The 20607-nt window shown below is 38.8% G+C and overlaps 1 protein-coding gene across 2 annotated transcripts in view; it reads right to left on the bottom strand.

The window, feature by feature from the left end:
• The window catches only part of ITGB6 (integrin subunit beta 6), a 74339-nt gene that overhangs the window by 41943 nt on the left and 11789 nt on the right, over positions 1-20607 (bottom strand). For both annotated transcript variants that reach the window (XM_088022145.1, XM_028113112.2), the window contains exons 6-8: positions 14620-14785; positions 13222-13383; positions 9808-9903 (exon numbers count right to left, since the gene is read on the bottom strand). In XM_088022145.1, the coding sequence (XP_087878271.1) occupies positions 9808-9903; positions 13222-13383; positions 14620-14785 (424 nt within the window). The remainder of the gene's footprint in view (positions 1-9807; positions 9904-13221; positions 13384-14619; positions 14786-20607) is intronic.

Genomic DNA, 20607 nt, shown 5'->3' with positions numbered 1-20607 from the left:
AGAAAGACAAATACCATATGATTCAATCAAATAAAAATAAAACAACAAATAAGAATGCCAAGCTCAGAGATACAGAGAACACATTGATAGTTTCCAGAGGAGAGAGGGGATGGTGGGGAGATGAAATGCGTAAGGGGAGTCAAAAGTAAAACTTCTAGTCATAAAATAAATACATCATGGGGATATAATGTACAGCATGGGAACTATGGTTAATGATAGTGTATTGCATATCTGAAGGGTGCTAAGACAGTAAATCTTGAAAGTTCTCATCACAAGAAAAAATTCTTGTAAGTATGTATGGTGATGGATATTAACTAAATTTATCATGGTGATCATTTTGAATTGTATACAAATATTGAATCATTATGCTGTACAACTGAAACTAATGTAATGTTATATGTCAATTATAACCCAACTTTAAAAAAAAAAATGTAAAACCTCAGACCCCATCCTATACCTGAATCAGAGTTGGTGTTTTAATAAGTTCCCTGAGTGATTCGAGATACCAGAGGAGCTTAAAAAACAAAACAAAGCAAAACAAAAAAACAACACTGATGCCTGGGTCTCAGCCTTAGAGATAGTGAATTAATCAGATCAGGGTGTGGCCTGGGCATTGGAATTTTTAGAAAACTTCCCAGGTGATTTTAATGAGCTCCAAAGTTTAAGAATGTCCAGTATAGAATAGTCTGTCTACGCCCTTTTTGTTGCCAAATGCATGCTTCCAGGAAGGGCTGTGACAATCTGGAAAATAAAGTTGCTTTGTTTTTAAACGTATGCACCCACAGGTGTCTGGTGGCTCAGTGGGTTAAGCCTCTCACTCTTGGTTTTGACCCAGGTCATGATCTTGGGGTCATGAGATTGGGCCCTGCGTTGGGCTCTGCACTCAGTGAGGAGTCTGTTTCAGATTCCTTCTCCCTCCCCCTCTGCTCCTCCCTGTGCTCGTGCTCTCTCTTGCTCTCTCACTCTCTCTCAAATAAATAAAAAATAAATAAAATCTTAAAAAAAAACCTGTACACTCATAATTCATAAGGGGTCCTCAGTCCGTCAGATACTTGTGACATCTATTCTCTACTGAAGAAAAAAAGTGATGTTTTGAATGCATGATGCTCATGGAATGACACCATGCTTACTTCCCTAGGCCTTCAAGACTGAGGTATCCAGTTTTAGCCTACCTTTTCCACTCCATCCTCTTCTATCCTAGCTCACATCAGGCTGACTAGCCTTTTTTCAACTTCTCAAACACATTGAGAACCGAGTCCTTTGCTGCCTCAGGGCCTTTGCACATGCCGTCTCCGCTTGAAAACGCAATCTTTAGGTTGCTGCTCTATAATCACCTCTTAAAAGGGGTCTTCCCTGAAGATCCTTTAGAAGTAAGTCTCACTCTCTCCTCTTTAATTTTTTCCATTGTTACATACTATTCTTTTCCATTTTTTAGTAATATTTTCAAAGTTTTTAGTATAAGTGTGTCCCAAGTATTACATGGAACATACTAATACTAAAAAAATTATTTTTGTTTATTTGAAATTCAAATTGAATGCCCTGTATTTTTATGTGCTAAATCTGGCAACCCTATAGAAAAAGTATGTGAATTTCTGAATAAGTGAATAAAGTGTGCCCAAACAGTTCAAGCTCAACAAAATGTTCTCCTTTGACAATTTCCTGTCTACTTTTTGAAGATTCAATACCATAAGGGCAACAAAATATTGAACTATGTTATAATTAATAGTTACCCCTTGTAGCATATTTTTGGCTCTTTTAGGACGTTAGGCATAAAATTAAAATAGATAATACTCCCAAGCTTTTCTATTCCTAGGGGCTGTCAGTTTAACTTGTCCCTTGCACCTTGATGCCCTATGTATTCTGTAAAAGGCTATGCATGTGAAGAATGCTTGGTTGTAGTTAAACTCCTGTATGATGATCTGAGCCAAGATGAGCTTCCTTTAGGCATCACTGCTGTAATTTGGGCCAGCCTCACAGGCATGGGCAGAGTGGCCAACTGTTACCGTAGGAAAGCCTTCAGGGGATAAATGGGTAACTGAGTTAAATAAGAATCCCTGAATTCTGTGAGGCTCTGAGAAAGCATAGAGTGGAGCAATTACACAGCTTTGAGCACTTTGTGGTAGAGAGAGGCTCCTTTGAAGAAACAGTTTGTTCACAGATGTTGGAGTCCTCATCAAAAGGGCACTTTCAGGGATTAGAAAAAGGATACTAGAAATAATTTGTTAGTCCTATTAAGGTTATTACATGAATGTATAAAAAAGTAACTAAGTATCATTTGAATATGTAAAAAAGTAACCTGGTAGTTAATGTAAAAATATAGTAATTATGGATGTTCTGGGGCTGCTGGTGGGAGGAGAACAAGTTTTTTTTTTTTTAAGATTTTATTTATTTTTTATTTATTTATTTATTTATTTATTTATTTATTTATTTATTCATTCATTTATTTGCGAAAGAGAGAGTGCCCTCAGAGAGGGGAGGGGCAGAAGGGGAGGGAGAGGGAGCGGGAGAAAGAATCTGAAGCAGACTCTCTTGAGCGCTGGAGCCCAATGCAGGGCTCCATCCCACGACCAGGAGATCATGACCTGAGCCAAAACCAAGAGCTGGAAGCTGGAGGCTTAACGACTGAGCCACCCAGATCCCTGGGAGCAAGTTTGTTTTTATTTTAAAGCAGGTACCCTATAAGTATGGCAACCACAGATTTGGAATACTGTAGAATGACCTTGATTTCATCTAATGTGATTCTTGTCAGCAAAAGTGATTGTTTGACATATAACTAAATGCAATTTAATTTTCATGCCTTTATAAGACTGTAAATGTATAAACTCATTCAAAAAATCTGAATATACTTAATATGTACAGTATGATGCCAATTATGTTAAACTATGTAAATGTATGCAAAAGAAAGAAAAGACTTATTTTAAAATGTCAAGAATGGTTAGCTGTGTCTGAGTGGTGAGTTTATGAGTGATCTTCATTTTCTTCTTTGTGCTTTTCTATATCCACCTCCCCCTTGCTCTTTTTTGGGCAAATAACATGGATTAATTTTGTCATCAGAAAAAAGTAATTGCAAGTGCGTGGTGTTTTTTGTTTTCTGGTTTTGGTCACACTCCCACAGCACTGGTAAGAGAATAACTGATACAGCCACTTTAGAAAGCAGTTTGGACACACCTAGGAGACTTGAAGATGCCATTTCCTGCGAGCCAAGGACTTGAGTTCCAGCCATGGATCGTCAATAGAGAACATGTGTGCAAGGATGTGCATGGTCCCAACCTTTGTCATACTGCACAACTGGAAGCGATCTGACGTTGTCAACTGCAGAATGAGCACACTGCAGTGCATACACTCGATGGACTGTGTGTGGCAGGGGAACAGAGTACACTAGAGGTACATGTATCTCTAGGGATAAGCCTCAAAAACATAACATTGAGCACCACACTGTGAATGTACTGAATGCCACAGACCTGTATATTTAAACATGGTTAAAATGGTAAATTTTATGTTATGTGTATTTTACCATCATAACCCAGCCCCCCAAAACATAACAATGAGTCAAAAAGCGAATTGCAGAAATAATAGGTACAGCATGAAATTAAAGTTGTAAGCCAAAATTATGTGATTATTTATGGATCTATATATTTTTTAATGGTACAAAAAACAAATATGGGCATGATAAACACTAAGTTCTGGGCATCAGTTACTTCTATGGAAGAAAAGAGGGGGGTAGGGTTAGTATTGTACAAGTACACAGCAAGCAACTGTATCTGGAATGTCTTATTTCTTTAAAAAATCTGAAGCAAATATGGTGGCAAAATGTTAAGATTTGAGACAGGTGGGTAGTAGGCATGTGGGTGTCATTATATGATTCTATTTTTCTGTGTGTTTGAATTGCATCAGCATAACAAACCCTATAGTCTCTGTTAAACCATGTGTCCCCTTTTTCTCCTTTGGCTGGAACTGTAGATGGTGAGTACCAGAGACAGTAGCTGTTGAGGATGTGTTTGTTGGCCAATGGCCTTATGCGCCCTAGCTGTGTGGCCTGTTCTTACCACTCAGAACTTAAACAGCCCGTAAGGCAGAATCAAAATGTCTCTCTTTTTTCAAGTCCACACATTGTAAAATTGCTCTATTCATCTAAATTAACAGCAACAGTCAAGGACCCGAGATGAAGTGTGCACTGGTTTTGAAGGACTTTGCCATTTTTAAGAATTTTATGTATTCATCTCTTCAGCTGTGAGGCTGCTCTGCTCCACCCTTAGGCTTTGTGCTTTTACTGCTCATTGACTTTCAAAGTTGGTTACTGTGTTTACAAGGCTGCTTCTTTGGTTGTGTAGTAGTTAGGAATTGGCATGCTCTTTCACGACAGCAGCCAAGGTTCCAGTGCAACTCAACTCAGTGATTGAGGCTGTAGACTCAAAGTGCCTTGGTTCTAATCCTGGCTCGCACAGGCAACTTGCTTTATTTTGAGTTCTTTCATTATTTATTTCATTTTAATTTATTTTATTTGGTTCAATTTTTATTTTTTATTTTATTTGGGTTTATTTTGGGTCCATAACATGGAGATTAAATGATAAAACGAGGTAAAATACTTAACCCCAAGCTGCCACCTAATAAGCCCTCAGCAAACCTTCCCTATTATTCTCATAGTCATAGCTGCATAACATCTTTGGCTCTCAGTTTCCACTGCTATAAAGTGAAGGGCTTAGTCCAGCATTATCACACTGTTAGCATCAAAGCTAGTTTTACGATAGGCAATTAATTTTCTGCCCCTTCTAACAAAGATGTTGAGTAGAAAAAAGTAAAAACATTGACAGATATGAAAACTCTGACCCCTCAGCAAAACTCTGCCTTGGGATGTCTGTCCAGAACACAACGTCTAAAATGCCCTCATCCTGTTCTTTAGGCAAATTATTGGTCTACAAGTCTGTTAATGCTCTGTGAGACTTCTTAAGGCAGTCACTCTATCCTCTTTTGTTGTCACAAACCATGGCCCGGTCCAAGGGAGGTTCTCATGAAATGTTTGATGTATGAATGAATGAATGAATGAATGAATGAAGGGCTTCAGTCAATAGCATACTGGTTCTAATGATATGCTAGACATTCTGGGTGTTGTGTAAGTCTTGAAACAATTAGGCTTTGTATTGAAATTCCATTCTGGGAGGCCCCTGGCTGACTCAGTTGGAAGAGCATGAGACTCTCGATCTTAGGGTCCTGAGTTTGAGCCCCACACTGGGTATAGAGATAACTTAAATAAATAAAACTTAAAAAAAATCCCATTTTATATTTGTCCAAGGGTTGATCTAATAGAGCATCTCATTAAAACCCTACTTTAAATCTGTATCTCTTTTATTTTTTTACCTGTGAGTTTATTTTCTGATTTATGAGTCTTTGAGTTCTTTAGAAGAAAAGTAGTACTATGTGTAAACTCAGGGTAACTACTGGTGACTTTTCACAGTTGTGATTTATTAATTAGTCTGGAAAATGCTTCTAACAATTTTGCCCTGATAATCTGAGGACATGAGTTTTATTTCCAAATCCTCCCTCTCTGCAAGCTGTTTTTATTAATGAGGAAAGTGTAGGCTGGCTCTCCTCAGTCTTTATTCCCAGGTACCATCAATTAAAGAGAAATCAAAATCCTTTTCCATTACATTGGAATTAAGAGTAATTTGTTAACTCTGTGGAGATTTCTCATAATCCAGAAGGTTCTCTTTTTATTCCTAGAAGATTTTATATTCACTAAAAGCATAAATTTGGAATACTTCATTACAGGATGGGGTTGATAGGATAAAAAACAACTTTTTTGTCCATACCCTAAAATTAGCTATATTTTGGCTAGCTGAACTTTGTGTGTAGATCATTGGAATTCATGGTGATTTCCCTCCTCCAGGTTTAGAGTCACTGACTACTAAAGCTGGAGGTCATCTGGCCCAGTCCTTTTATTTGTCAAAATTGAAGCCAGAGAAAAAGGGATTTTCATCAGAGCAAAATTGTTTTGATCTTTTCCAATACTGAACATTATAAAACAAAACAATAATAGAACAGGCTAACAGACAGCAAAAGGGGCCAAGTTTTGTTTTATCTCCCTCTCTAATTCTCTGCTTCCTTTCAACCCTTGTGCTGCAGTGAAAAGCTCAAAAGATGAGCAAAAAAGGAAAGAAGGGGTGAAATAAAAACTGGGTTATTGATTCTTGAAGAATTGAAACTTGCATATGATAGATAATATTCACAAGCCACACAAAAGCATCAGGCTCAAAGCACGTTGTGGCTACTCTTTATGCTTGTTCTTAGGTAATAGTGATCATCAGAGGGGGGTACTTGCTCAGGGGTTTTCCTTTTATGGCCTAGTAAGAAGGCACTTGAGTTTATCCAAGAGGTTGGTCCCAAGGGTGATAGCAGAGAGTTCCTTTCCTCTGCTGCCATCTGGGTCCAAGGTGGAAAGGATGGAGGAGGGGACAGCCAGGGCTGCAGATGATTGTAGCAACGGGTCAGGCCCACCTCTCCCTGCTCTTGTGCATCGGCTCCCTCAACTTTGACAGGTGTTTGTCACATTAACCTCCAAATTACTATTTAGAAACTTTGACCCAATTTGACTAAAGATGAAAATCTAGGGGGAACAAGAAATAGCCTAAACAGAAGGATGAGCAAAACCCACCATTCTCCTCAAAGGGGCGATCATTGAGGGCATTTCACCTCCAGTTAGAAGGGCCCTTTGGTGGTATTAAAACCTGCATGGTTCCCCTGTCCCTATGCTTTAGATACATCATTCTGTCCTAATAACCATAAGGACATCAATTAGCAGTGATAGATGTTAACGACTAAACTGGGAGCGTCCATTACCAATGTCTTGTTTACTTTCTAATGTTTCAACATTACATTGTAAATACTAGGTTATATAATAATTATCCTTATCAAGTTCACAAAACTCATCTTTTCCAGCCAGATGTAGACATTTTGAAAGATTAGAATATTTCAAAGTCTTGCAACTAATCCCAGGTGATTAATAATATGATTTGACCATGTAGTTAAGAACGCTAATTTAATTGCTTTTTATCTCAGTATCTCACTAGGAAGAAAAGACTAGTCAAATTAGACAATTGGGCCTTAGTAGCCTGTTACTATCTTAATGTAAATTAACAGTAAACATTTGAAAGCAACAGAGGAGATAAAAATTTCTTTTAAGCTTGGGTAATTGAATCCTGATTCAAAATGGCGTTTAGCACTAGAATGTAATACACTACCTACTGCTCAGTCTATTATCTATCATTATCTTTTGAACCCTGTAATTGGACAAACAGGCATCTATTCATAACAGTAAGTTTGTTCAAAATCATCTGTTTGCTGGAGACTGGGGTGCACACTGCAGTCAAATTGAACTGACGGCAAAACTACTTACTTTATCCTTTCCACTGTTTGTTCTTCTTTGATACCACAAAGTACAGCAACACTACATATCTGGACAGTCCAGAGCATCTTAACCAAAGTTACAAAAAAAAAAAAAAAACAACAAACCCAAACCCAAACCAATCCTTTTTCCTCTGTTCCATGAATGGGCAACATAAATTGTATTTACTGCAAGAGGGGCCGTCATTGAATCCCAGCCATCCCCTGCCTGGAGTGTATGCACATGACTATGCTTAACACAGAACTGGAGCAAACAAATTGCCTTCTGGAATTTCCATAGATCCAACCACTTAGTTGCTTTATTTATCCTATCACTGGCTTTATTTTTCAGTGATTCTTTAGTAGTTATGTTCCTTCTGTCACAGCTATCCAAACATCAGGTTGTATAGGGCTCCTGCTCACATAGGGCTCCTTCTAAGAGATTTAAATGGAAAGGCAACATAAGCCATTATTGGTTTATTTTCAGTTTTCATTATCAATAAAACAAGACATCAGCATTTTCATGCTGTGTGAAGCCTTCAGGGAAGCGCAACGTCGCTGTCATTATTTTTAGACTGGTTGCCGCCTCCTGCCTCCACTAATGCAGATGGAATGAGGAGTCCATCAAAATAGAGATAAAATGATGAAAGAAAGTATCAGAGTCATAGAGTGGGCGGCTGCCCTGGTCGGCTGCGTGGCTCCCTGACAATGTCCCTTTGAATTTAGTGGAGCCTGGATGGTAAAGACCACAGATCATGACAGAACATAAATTCACCTCATAATAAGATTAGTAGGCAGGCAAAATAAATGTCCTGCTGTTACATTAGAGGCAGGCTCTAATCTGGTGTTTTCCTTGGAAATGATCATTTCCTTTGCAACAGGGGAACCATCAGCGTAACGAACTTAAATCCAACAGATTCTGTTTTGCCACGTGGTTATTTTTCATCTTCTTCTGTCTTTTTAATAGCAGTTTTGAGGAGGCGTGTAAATGAGTTGTGAGTCTTAAAGACTATTACCGAAGTGAGTTATGGATGACTATGTTCATGATCATCAATCGTATTTCCCAGACTCCCCTTTTAAGAAAAGTTCTGTGCAATCCTCCTCCCCCCTTCTAAATAGGAACTGGCTGTGGAGGAGGTGTTGTGACCCCCAGGGTCCTTTCACTCTAGCCTTAAGGACCAAAGACAAAACAGGCTCACTATTGTATTTGGGGTATTTTTTTTTTTTTTAATCTTTACCGCAACTCTACTACTTGAAACCACTGGAAACAAGTATCACATACTAAAGAGCCTTAAAAAAAATGCCCAGATCAGGTGAACCCACATGGTCTCTGAGTAGAACAAAGGCCTTGAGTATGCAGCTTGATTGCAAAGGACTTTTTTGGTTTTCAGCAGAAGGCAATCTCACCTGGAGTACAATACCCTCCTCTCATTAAGAATGCAAGATAGGATCTCCTCCTGGATCCTTTCTACAGAACCTGATGCAAGTTCATGGGCTGTACCGTCCTTAGCAGTGAGTGGCATTTAATCAAAGCCTTCTGTGAAATAATCTCAGAGTTTCCCGAGCCCTGTAAAGTAAGAGGTCCTTTCAAAGGAAGAGGAGATCAGACTCTGAACTTAGGGAGTATGTGAAGCTTCTGCATAGAAAGCACAGACAATTTAATGTACACCTATTTTCTCGGGGCCACGCTGGAGAGTCCTCACTTCTCTGTGAAATCACCCTCTAGGAATAAATCATTTGCTACTTCTTTGATTCATGGTATTCTGATATATTGTTTTCATAGGCTGGAATGAAACCATGGAAACCTTTTGTGTTTGCATATGCATTTTATGGTTTAGGCAGTGGTTTATGAACATTAGCGCATCTAATGAAACAGTTCCCTTTCTGCGTCTGGTGTTTCCATCCAAAAACTTGAACTTCAAATCCAGCTACTAGGAGGGAGAAAATATATTTTGGCCCAATTTAACAAGTTTTTTCTTTCAACGTCTTACTTCTCAATGGTTGAAATTGTGTCTCTATTTATATATTTTCTATCCATCCGATTTGTAGATGCCTGAAAGTTTCAAGTCACTTCTTCTCCCAGTCTCTGTTAACCCCCTCCTTGTCAGATGAAACAGTTCAAAGGAAGACAGACTGATTTCTGTTAGGTAGGTTCTCCTCCATTCATTGGTGCTCTTACAACTTACCATTTCGTTCTCGAATTCATTCTTCCTTGCTCTACCATATCTGTCTCCCACTCTCCATCGCACCCCTGGGTTTGTAATTCAAATTACAAACAGTAACTGAATCCACTTGACTAAGTGTCCAGTATATTTGTCACGTGTTCACGATTTTCTAATGGCATTCCATGCGTTGAACCCTCAGAGTTCATGTTAAAGTTTCATGTCAAGTAATCTCCCCGAAGGAATTCCCCGAACTGTGTTTGCTTACCTCATATAAATGAACTTGTTCTTGGGTTACGGCAAAGATTAATAGCACGTTATTTTGCACCAGTTTATCAATGAGTTGTCCAATTGTAGGATATTCCTAAAATTGACATAAAGATTTTAAGTATCATCTTAACACAAGTATGTAAAATAAAGAAAGGAATATTTCTTTCAAAGATATCGTACTGAGTTTGGCATGTCAGTTTGGTTCTAAGTAGAAAAATACACAATTATCATTAGTCACTTAATTGGTTTAATAATTGTTGCCTAAATCTTGTAAATCCAATTAATTCCTAAGAGTCAGTGTTTGGTAGTGTAGCATATTATGGCCTGTCACTCCTAAGGAGAGCACTTGGAATTTATTTAAAAACTTATAGTGTGTCATATTTTCAAGGGTAGAGACACAGTTCTTCTAAGTGCCACTTGGCAGCAGACTCAAGATGTAGAGAATGTTAGAGTCTGGGGAGGAGTGGATACTTGATGACAGATGTGACTGAGGGGACGCAGGTAGCTCGGAAACTCCCCCTGGAATTGGAGGAGGTGGGCGGAGGGCTGAGGAAAGGACAGCCTGCTGGGGAATGACACACTACAGTTCCTGTGTGCATCGGATCTGAGACATTCCGGCACCAGTTTTGGGTTTGGTCCTACTGACTTTTTGATGTCAGTAATCAGTTTTATGGGATCCTGCAATATTTTTACAGGATAACTGAAAACACATTGTACCTTTTTTTCATTGACACATTCATTCCCAAGGGATATGAGTCCTTTAAAAAATAAAGAAGGCAGAGGCGCCTGGGTGGCTCAGTCGTTAAGCGTCTGCCTTCGGCCCAGGTGATGATCCCAGGGTCCTGGGATCGAGCCCCACATCGCGCTCCCTGCTCGGCGGGAAGCCTGCTTCTCCCTCTCCCACTCCCCCTGCTTGTGTTCCTGCTCTCACTATGCCTCTCTCTGTCAAATAAATAAATAAAATCTTTAAAAAAAAATAAAGAAGGCATAAACTGTCAAATTTGAGCAGGGCCTCTACTTTCCAAAGTTAAAAACTGTGCAGCATGTTTGGCTGTTGCATGACTCCAAATGTGGATAATGTACAAAGAGGAAACTCAAACGAAAGAGTAACCTGTAAACAAAGAAACTAAGAATATGTTGAACGTGAAGTCAGCCAAAGTGGAGGAACGCTGATAAGTAAGCCTTCCTGGACGCTAACGTGTTCACATATTCTTAGCACAATGGGAGTAATTCTGTCTAATGTCTTCACTACGCCCAAGATTCAAGTTGAGGGAAAAGTACAGTTTTGCCTAAAATACTCAGGTAAATGACCCAACTGCATATCTGGCTGTGTAATATGTGCTTGCCGTCCAATCTGGATTTTTATTAGTAAACAGCAGTAGAATCCAGATAATACAAATCTTCCAGAGTGACATATTCAGTGTTCCCTGCTTTTTCAACTGCCCAAACACTAAGAATCCTTCAGCTTTAAGCCTGCATTCCCCCAACGCTGGCCTCTCCCATCTCCACATTCTTGCACTTTCAGCTGCTGTGGGTGTGTAGCAAGGATCACACCATGAAGCCCTTCGTAGGTGGACAAATGTCGTTTTCTATTTGACCTAGATCAGTTGGCTTAATTCACACAAGTATATTGTGTGTGTGTTCCTCAAGGCCAGGGACCATGTCCTATTATTTTGGGGCCCCAGGAGCCGAGCCCAGTGTTGAGTGAATAGGAATTACTCAAAGGACCCAGGGAACTATGCTGTAGGCCGGCATGGAGATAACCCATGACTTCTGTGCATTTGCAGCAACTTACTGAGCAACAATGAATTGAACATTTATTAGATGAGAAGGTCATAATAAGCAAGAAGTAGCATTTGCTTTTATGTCCCACTTTTTCCAAGATGTCTGTTAATGGGGCATTTGAATAGTTGCAAGATAAGTAATAAAAAAGAGATCTATGTCTCACCATTTCTTGGCACTCAAAGCCTAAAAGACAAAATGTGGCTATTCTCATGGATACTGTAATATGGAAAGGCAACTTATACGACAAAAGTATGAGGACTACTATGGGTCAAAATTTAGGGGAAAACACTCATCTTGAAGTTTAGCAATTTAAGTCAAGGAATGATAGCAGGTGATTTGTGAACCATTAGTTTTTTTTTTTTTTTAACTAATTACCATCACTGTGTGGGTATATATATGTCATATACATATACATATATATATATGGCATATATATATGTTATCTCACTGAATTCTTTTTTTAGAGAATAGTTTTTCCAATCTGATATTAGGATTCTGGTTCTCTTCTCTCTCTCTTTCTCTCTCTCTCCTTCTCTCTCTTACATACATTTCTATAGCATTGTCATTTTAAGAAGTCACTTGAATTCTCTGTGTCATATTTTCCCAAGTGTTAAATGGAGATAATATGACCTCCCCAGGTTGCTACTTCATAATTAAAATTTTATTTCATACATAGTCAACACCCACTGTGTTCCAGGCACTGTGCTGGCAGGAAATAGAGAAAATACACCACTCCCGGTCCCGAGGAATGCATATTAGGGAAAGACAGACAAACATAAGCAAACACATTTCCACATAGTGATGGGTTAAGAAGACATCTATGTACTAGAGCGAGGGGAGGGATGATCACTTGGGGGCTCAGCAAAGGGCAAAGAGGGCTCTCGGGGAGTAGTCACGATTGAGTTGGGTTTTAAAGGACAGTTAAGAGTTTCTCAGCAGCCTCTGAGGGAAGGGCATTCCAGGCAGAGGTAACAACACGTGCATGAGCATGGCAGCCTCATGGTCCATGCAAGGAAAACAGATACCTAGGGTTCTGGGGAGCATCAAATGAGATCACGTATGTCAAAGAGCTCTGAAATTTTTACCTTGTGTTACACAAGTCAAGAGCTTTTTTTTTTCCCCTTTGAATGTTACCAGCATTTTAAAAATGTTTTAAATGACAAAAATAAGCCAAATGTGAATAAACACCAGCCAAGCAGTACTTGACAGCTGTTCCCCATGGAGCACCATGGTGCATAAAAGCTTGATGTTATTTAGGGGGCATGACTCTGGGACCCATCATTCACAGAAACTCCTAGGTGACTGTTGTTTTGGCCTCAGCCCCTCTTTCTGGGGCTGTCATTGAAAACAGAATGAACTGAATGCACTGCTTCTTATTGACCTTGGGCTCTTTGAAAAATCAAGGAGATTCTGGGATCATTCAAGCCATAGTAGACCCAAACTTCTCACATAACCCCACCACCCACCTGTGTTCCCGTGGGAAGCTCTAAGGGCAATTTGTTCATCTCAAAGCAGAAAATGTGCACTGTTTTCACCAAGTGTGGGTTATTCTGCTGTGTATTGAGTGAGTGTTGTTTCATTTGCCTACTTGCAGCCCTGGAAACGGTGTAGAGTGCAGGTTACACACCAAGACAGTTGACATGGAGTATTCATTATTGTTGTCCAAGTGACAGAGCCCATCATTAGGAATGACGATGCCTGCCAGTTTGCTGTCCATTCCAAAATGAGAATCGGCATCACTCACAAAAACCAGGAGATGGAGGGAGTCATTCCGCCACCCAATCTTTTCCTACAGTGAGAAAGAAACATTTGGGTCATATGGGATAGAGGCAGGCATTTATTGAGAGTGGATCAATTGTGATTGGACACATTCAGATTATAAAAACTATATTGCTGATCTATCTATTTTGGCCTTTTTCATCTATTGTGAGTTGATAATTATTAATGTATTTAAAACATGAAATTCTATGGCAGTTGCTTTTTCTTGGATAACACTTTCAGATGATTTATGCTTCAGAAAAAAATAGTTCCACTATAATCACTATCCAGTTGATCTTGACTTTTACATAGTTAATTATTTTTACTGTCCAGCTTTCAATTTACCAGAAAAATGAGGAGAGGGAATGAAGGAGGTCATAGATTATCCCAAATCCAAGCTGAAGCAAAACTGGTTAAGAATGCAATACACAATGGACTTAAAGCATGCCTGTTTTATTAAAATGTCACCCAAAATTAGGCACATTTTTCTCTTTCTACTGATACCATCCAAAAATTATAAATGTAATACAAAGATAAGAATTGCTTATCAAAGTATAGCCTCCAGCATATGGCTTTTTAAGATGGTCTGTTGTCTGTTTCCTAGCAGAGCTCTCCTCTTTAACTGATAATTAGTCCAGGAACTAGTGGGGACAAAAGCTGATCCTGGCAGGGCCATCCTACCTTATTCTTTTCCTTCCTTCCCTAATACCTTGCCCCTCACCCCTAACCTTCCAGGATTTTCGGCCCTGTCTGTTTCCTGGTATTTTCCAGGAAGAGCTGTCTTCTGAAGACGGGGGAATCATTCCCTTGGATACCTGATTGTCAAGGAGGAGAGGTGTTCTTGCATTGTTGTGGGGACAACGTAGCTTCTGATACCTATTTTGTTGGTTCAAAACAATAGATATCTAATCTTATGTAGAAGTTTGTACTGATTCAGGGCATTTTTACTTTTTTCATTAGTTTCTGCCTGTGATTTCTATTTTTACCATGGTTAATTAAAAAACTAATCTACTCTTGATCTTTGAAAATTAATCATACATGACTATCGTTTTAACCAATTTTTCCCAACATTACTATAATTTTATTAGATTATGTGAATATCAGACGTAGAAAAGTATCTGTTTCCACATAACTGAATTACGAATTTTTGAAAATTTTGTGTTTTAAGAAATGTAGAAATATGGCAATTAAAGGAAAGAAAGTTAGCTAAGCTTTTCAAAGGAGATTTGCTAATAAGAGATGTAATTTGTGTTAGCCCTCAGCATACCTTACACACAGCAGCTTGCATAATTGCATCAAATCCACCCTCTGGTGTGTCAATATTAGCAGAAATTTTCTGATTCTTCACAATTTCATTGAATCTTTCAGCATCATTCGTCAATGGCAAAATGTGCTTGAATCCAAATGTAGGTAAGCAGAAGTATGGAATACTGCTGCAAAGGTAAGATGTAGAAATGTTCTTGATGAAATATGATACAGCACACAAGTAACGGACCTAGTAGCCTAGCAACTTCATCCGATGTGAAGATGGATTTTCCTCAAGTACCTGACTCTGGAACTTGGTTAGGAGTCTCCCGGTTAAGCTTGTTTCAGCATCTCCCTCTTACCCCTTCCAAATTGACCTTATTAGCTACTACTTAGCACTTACTCTGTGTTTTACTTTGGCTCAAGCTCAGATAACAGATAATCAGGTCAGACTCCCCACTCCTCTGTGTGTGTGTGTGTGTGTGTGTGTGTGTGTGTGTGTGTATAATCACTACCTTCTAGCGCTTCTCAACCAAAATCTACCATTAAGTTTCCGTGATGACAACAATTCCTTTGTATTCTGATAGCTTAAGCTGTTATCAAGTATGAGTCATCTTGTAGCAAGTTTGAGAGAGATACCCGTCTTCTTTCTCCTCTGCTCCTTCCTGTACTCCCAGCCCTGCCTGCCGAGGGCCCAAAAATCAGACAGCGCTCTTGGTTCTGGAGCTTAACTCGACTATGACTGAACAGACTGTTGTGGACCCGGCTAGGAATAAAACTACCACTTAAAACAGTTGACACATGGGAGAAATGCCATGTTAGCATGAGATCTGCCTCAAAGATATTGCAGTTGAACAGAAAAAGCTGATCATGAATTCAGCCACATCTTATTCTGAAAGCCAGTTAGTAGTTGTGGATGAGACTTTGGACAAGTTACTCAACACTTTTGAGCTTCGGGTGTTCATTTGCAAAATGGAGATAATGGTATAGAGCAGAGGTTCTCAAAGTACAGTCCCTGGACCAGCCGCATGAGCATCACATGGGAACTTGTCATAAATGCAAAATCTGGGACACTCTTCCAGACTTACTGAGTTAGAAATGTAAGGGGTGGGCTCCATGATGCATTCAAATCTTCCTGATGCATTCTAAGGTTTGAGAAACACTTTATAGAAGTACAGAGACAAAAAAGAGTAGCCCCCAGTGAGGTTGTGCTGTGCCGCGTGGGGAGAGAGCTGGTTGACTCTTGTAAGAACAGATTTCCAGGTTCAGGAGCCTGTCTTGTGTGCACACGAAGAGCTGGAGCATCTTTCAAGGTGAGGTTCCTGTTCACCAAGTTCATCTGCCTGAGGTAGGCAGTCAGTCTTCAGTATTCACAGATTTCATATCTGCAAATTCACCTACTCACTAAAATTTATTTTTAACCCCTAAATCAATACCTTCGGTACTTTCTGAGTCACTCATGTACACACGCAGGGTGGCGAAAAATTTGAGTTACCTGGTTCACATGTTCCCAGCTGAGGTGAAATAAGGCTCTGTGTTCTTGCTTCAGCTCTCAAACTATAAACAAGCATCCTTTTTGTGGTCTTTTTGGTGTCATTTTTTTTTCATTTTTGTGCTTTTTGTTGGTGATTTTGCTGTTTAGAATGGCCCTCAAGTGTAGTGCTGAAGTGTTGTCTAGTGTTCCCAAGGGCAAGAAGGCTGTTATGGGCCTTACAGAGAAAATATGTGCGTTAGATAAGCTTTGTTCTGGCATGACTTATACGGTGTTGTTGGCTGTGAGTGCAATGCTAATGAATCAACAATATATATTAGGTGGTCTTTAAACAGAAAGAAACAGTAAATAAAGGTATGTATTGATCGATTGGGGAAAAAAAAAAAATGGCCAGAGGCTCACATGAGCCTAATCCCGTTTCCCCTTGGAGCAATAGTTTAGCATTGGTTAAATCAGTGTTTGAGGACACCTTGTAGAGCAAGACTTCCATGAATGATGAGAATCAACTATACAAATCAGAATGACTATGGATTCGTTCCACACGGAGAAATGGAGCTCTGCTGGAACCAAAATGCTGGTGTCTGCAAAGGTAACTATTTTCTTCCTGTCAGTAGACTTTCATGGGAAGTAGGTCACAATCCAAAATGTCCTCAGGTTTCAGAACAAGGGGAGTTGGAGGACGCCAGCTGTCTGAGATGTCCCAAGATAGACATCTCCAGAATGGATGCTCTTGGTCATATCTGGCTCCTCCCTCACCTGTAGCTGGCTTTCTCAGCTAACAAAAATTTGGGAAGCCCTGGTAGCCAGCAAGACTGGAAACTCTGAAAGAGCCTGGGCTAAGGCTCTTGGATGGATGAGGCCCATATTTGCCTCTGGAACTGTTCTTTCTTGGGCATTCCCCTAACCTATGATGAGTAAACCTACAGTCCTGTTCATTCTTTCAGCTCTGTCAAGACACCTGGTTTTGTGGGCCCATGAGCCAGCCTACTGCTTCTAGGGAACTTCTTGTGTTTCCTTTCTGACTCATTATTTTTAACTTTAATTCTCAGAAGGCAATCTTATTCTCTTATTTTTAATATCTTGCATTAGCTTTCATTGAGGCTCTGAAGTGCAGACCACAGATAGTATCGACTAGTAGGATTCTTGTAAGGCCTGCTTGAGATAAAATATGCAAAGCACACAGCACAATGAGCTTTTCAGGTTAAGTGCTTACTAAACATTAATGTCATTTTTTACATAAATCACTTTTACACAGAGTCTAGCACAGACTTGAGGACAGAATGTGGATTTGGCCAATGACATCTCTAGAATCATATTTTTTTTCCTGATTAAAGGAATAATACATGTTCACTGAAGAAAATTTGAGTTAATATAAAAGTGTAAAGAAGAAAATAAAACAAATTTTAATAGTTATGAGATGTATCACAGTTTGATAATCTATTACTAAAAATTATTTCATAAATCTTTCTGTAATTAAATAAATGTAGTGATCCTTCTGCATACACCTTTGCAGACTATATCTCTGCTTAGAACTGATTCTTTCAAGGGAAATTGCTGGATTACTTTTTGATCCATACAAGCAAACTCCTTTCCAAAAAGTTTGTATCAATTACATCACAAACAAAACAAAACAAAACAAAACAAAAATATACCAATGATTAGTTAAAAATGGCATCTTAATTTAATTTTTCATTTCCATTTTATTGCTACTAACACTGCTAATTTGTTCATATTTATTTACAGTTTGTATTTCTTCTTTTGCCACTTGCCAACTTATATCCTTTGCTCATTTTCTTGGTTTTTATTTTCTAACTTAATTTTAAGAAACTTTTCAAAATATTAAATTTTGTCTTTGTGCTTTGTCTTTTAATTATGTTTATGCTGTTTTTGGATACCTTAAAACTTTTTATGTAGTCAAGTATTTTTCAACCTTTAATTAGAGATGTATTTTAAAGAGTTATATGAGGAAGAGGTTTAATTTTCTTTTCAAATTGTTACCTATTAAATGGCAATGATTTAGCATTTGTTCTAATTGCTCTGATAGCATTTAAAGTAGTTGTGTGCTGGAACAAAATGCATTCGATTTAGAATAAGAAGACTGAACAGTTGTCTATTTTTGGGCAAGTTACTTACCACTGCTGGGCCTCAGTATCCTCATCTGTAAAATGAGACTGATAATACCTACTTCACAAAGTTCTTGTGAAGACTACATGAGATAAAAAGTATGTAACTATGTGAGGTGTACCATTGTCCCTATAATCTAATTATTCTTGGAAATTGTTAGCTTAATCTTTTATTTTGGGCTGCTTGTTCACCCTGTACCAAAACGGCATTTGAGCATCTCTGAAACCAAAGAACTAGCATTCCTATCTTTTTGTAAGAAATTTACACCTTTGTGGGGGCGCCTGGGTGGCTCAGTTGGTTAAGCAACAGCCTTCGGCTCAGGTCATGATCCTGGAGTCCCAGGACTGAGTCCCACGTCGGGTTCCCTGCTCGGCGGGGAGTCTGCTTCTCCCTCTGACCCTCCCCCCTCTCATGTGTTCTCTCTCTCTCTCATTCTTGCTCTCTCAAATAAATTAATGAATAAAATCTTAAAAAAAAAAAGAAATTTACACCTTTGTGGGTTAGAATTGCTAGATAGATCTACTAGAACTCTGTGCTTTTAGAAAGTGGAATGAAATGTTAGTTTATTTATTTACTTTTTTAAAGATTTTATTTATTTATTTGACAGAGAGAGAGCACAAGTAGGCAGAGAAGCAGGCAGAGGGAGAGGGAGAAGCAGGCTCTCTGTTGAGCGGGGAGTCAATGCAGGGCTCGATCCCAGTACCCCGGGATCATGACCTGAGCCCAAGGCAGATGCTTAACCACCTGTGCCACCCAGGCGCCCCTGAAATGTTAGTTTAATTCAGTAAACAGACTCATGTGCTAGGAGACCCATGTAGCTAAAGCAAAGCAGAATGTCAGACTTGGGTTATGCCAGGAAATTTTGAGTGGAGACTCCCCTGGTTTTGGTCAAAGTCCTTCCTCTAACAGAGGTTCATATTTGGCTATTACTATTTTAGCATAGCAATTGAAGGAAGTAGGTACTCATCACCAAATAATTTGATTTTGAGTCCCTAGATAATAATAGATTTGCATTTAAAATGCAGAATAATTATGAAACACAATATACAAAAATTCTATTTATATTTTTGTTAGAATTTTAAATAAATATACATAAATTAAGATTACAATGATACATACCAAATGGCTAACACCATCTTTTTGAGTGGGATTAGAAATTATTTCCTTTTTCCTCTTTTTGTCGGCATTCTCACATGGGCTTGTATTATCTTTGCAATAAGAAACTATTCTGTACACTCATATATATTTATGTTTGTGTACATATAAGAAAGATAAGCATTTCATAGTTCTGCTTTCTCTTTTGCAAAACTACAATGACTGCCTCACCGTTGGTGTCATATTAAAAAGCAAAACGTGAAACAAAACATAGCACATATGGAATGATGTTAAAAAAGAAATCTCTCACAGTGTTTGATAGGGGAAGAAAATTTGACCTTTGTGTTATTAAATGTATTTTTTAAAGATTTTATTTATTTATGTGATAGAGGGGGACACAGAGAGAGAAGGAACACAAGCAGGGGGAGTGGGAGAGGGAGAAGCAGGCTTCCCGCGGAGCAGGGAGCCCTATGTGGGGCTCGATCCCAGGACCCTGGGATCATGACCAGAGCCGAAGGCAGACGCTTAACGACTGAGCCACCCAGGCGCCCCACTATTAAATATTTTTAAATGCACATTACAACCTATCTACAAATATGAAAATGGAGAAACTATATTCTTGTTACTGTGTCTTGGATAACAGCCTAAGGAAATCTTCTTTAAAAATGTAAGCCACTTCAGCATTCTTACATGGTGAAATAAAATTTCTTAGTGACTCTACATCCAAGGAAGATAAAGAAAGAAAGCTACTCCAAAAAGCATTAGAGATTAGATTAAAACAGAGGTTTTAAAAGTGTGGCGCACAGACCCACAAAGGTCCCTGAGACATTTTCAGAGAGGCCTTCAGGTCAAACTGTTTTCTGATAATAATAAAAGATGTTATTTGTCTTTTTCACTGTGTTGACATTTGCACTGATGCTGCAAAAACAATGGTGAGTAAAACTGCTGGTGCCTTTGCAGGAATCAAAGCAGTGGCTTGCAACTGGCTAGTGGTCCTTAAGAATTTTCCTGGCAAGTATTTATCATCATAGTAAAATTGCTGGTTCCATTTGATTATCCTTGATAAAGCAGTAAAAGTTATTAATTTTATTAAGTCTACACCCTTGAATACATGTTTTTTAAAAAATATATATTTCTGGGGCACCTGGCTGGCTCAGTTGGTAGAGCATGTGACTCTTGATCTCGGGGTCATGAGTTTGAGCTCCATCTTGGGCATGGAGCTTACTGAAAAATAAATAAATAAAAAAAATAAATAAATAATTTAAAAAATATTTCTGTATAACTACATGGGAAATATGC

Source organism: Eumetopias jubatus, unplaced genomic scaffold (assembly GCF_037043125.1).
Source record: "Eumetopias jubatus isolate StellerSeaLion01/CBP00866 unplaced genomic scaffold, mEumJub1_p1.0 scaffold_3, whole genome shotgun sequence".
NCBI classification, from domain to species: Eukaryota; Metazoa; Chordata; class Mammalia; order Carnivora; family Otariidae; genus Eumetopias; species Eumetopias jubatus.
Note: the sequence above shows the minus strand (reverse complement) of the source record. Positions and strands in the feature narration are given on the sequence as shown.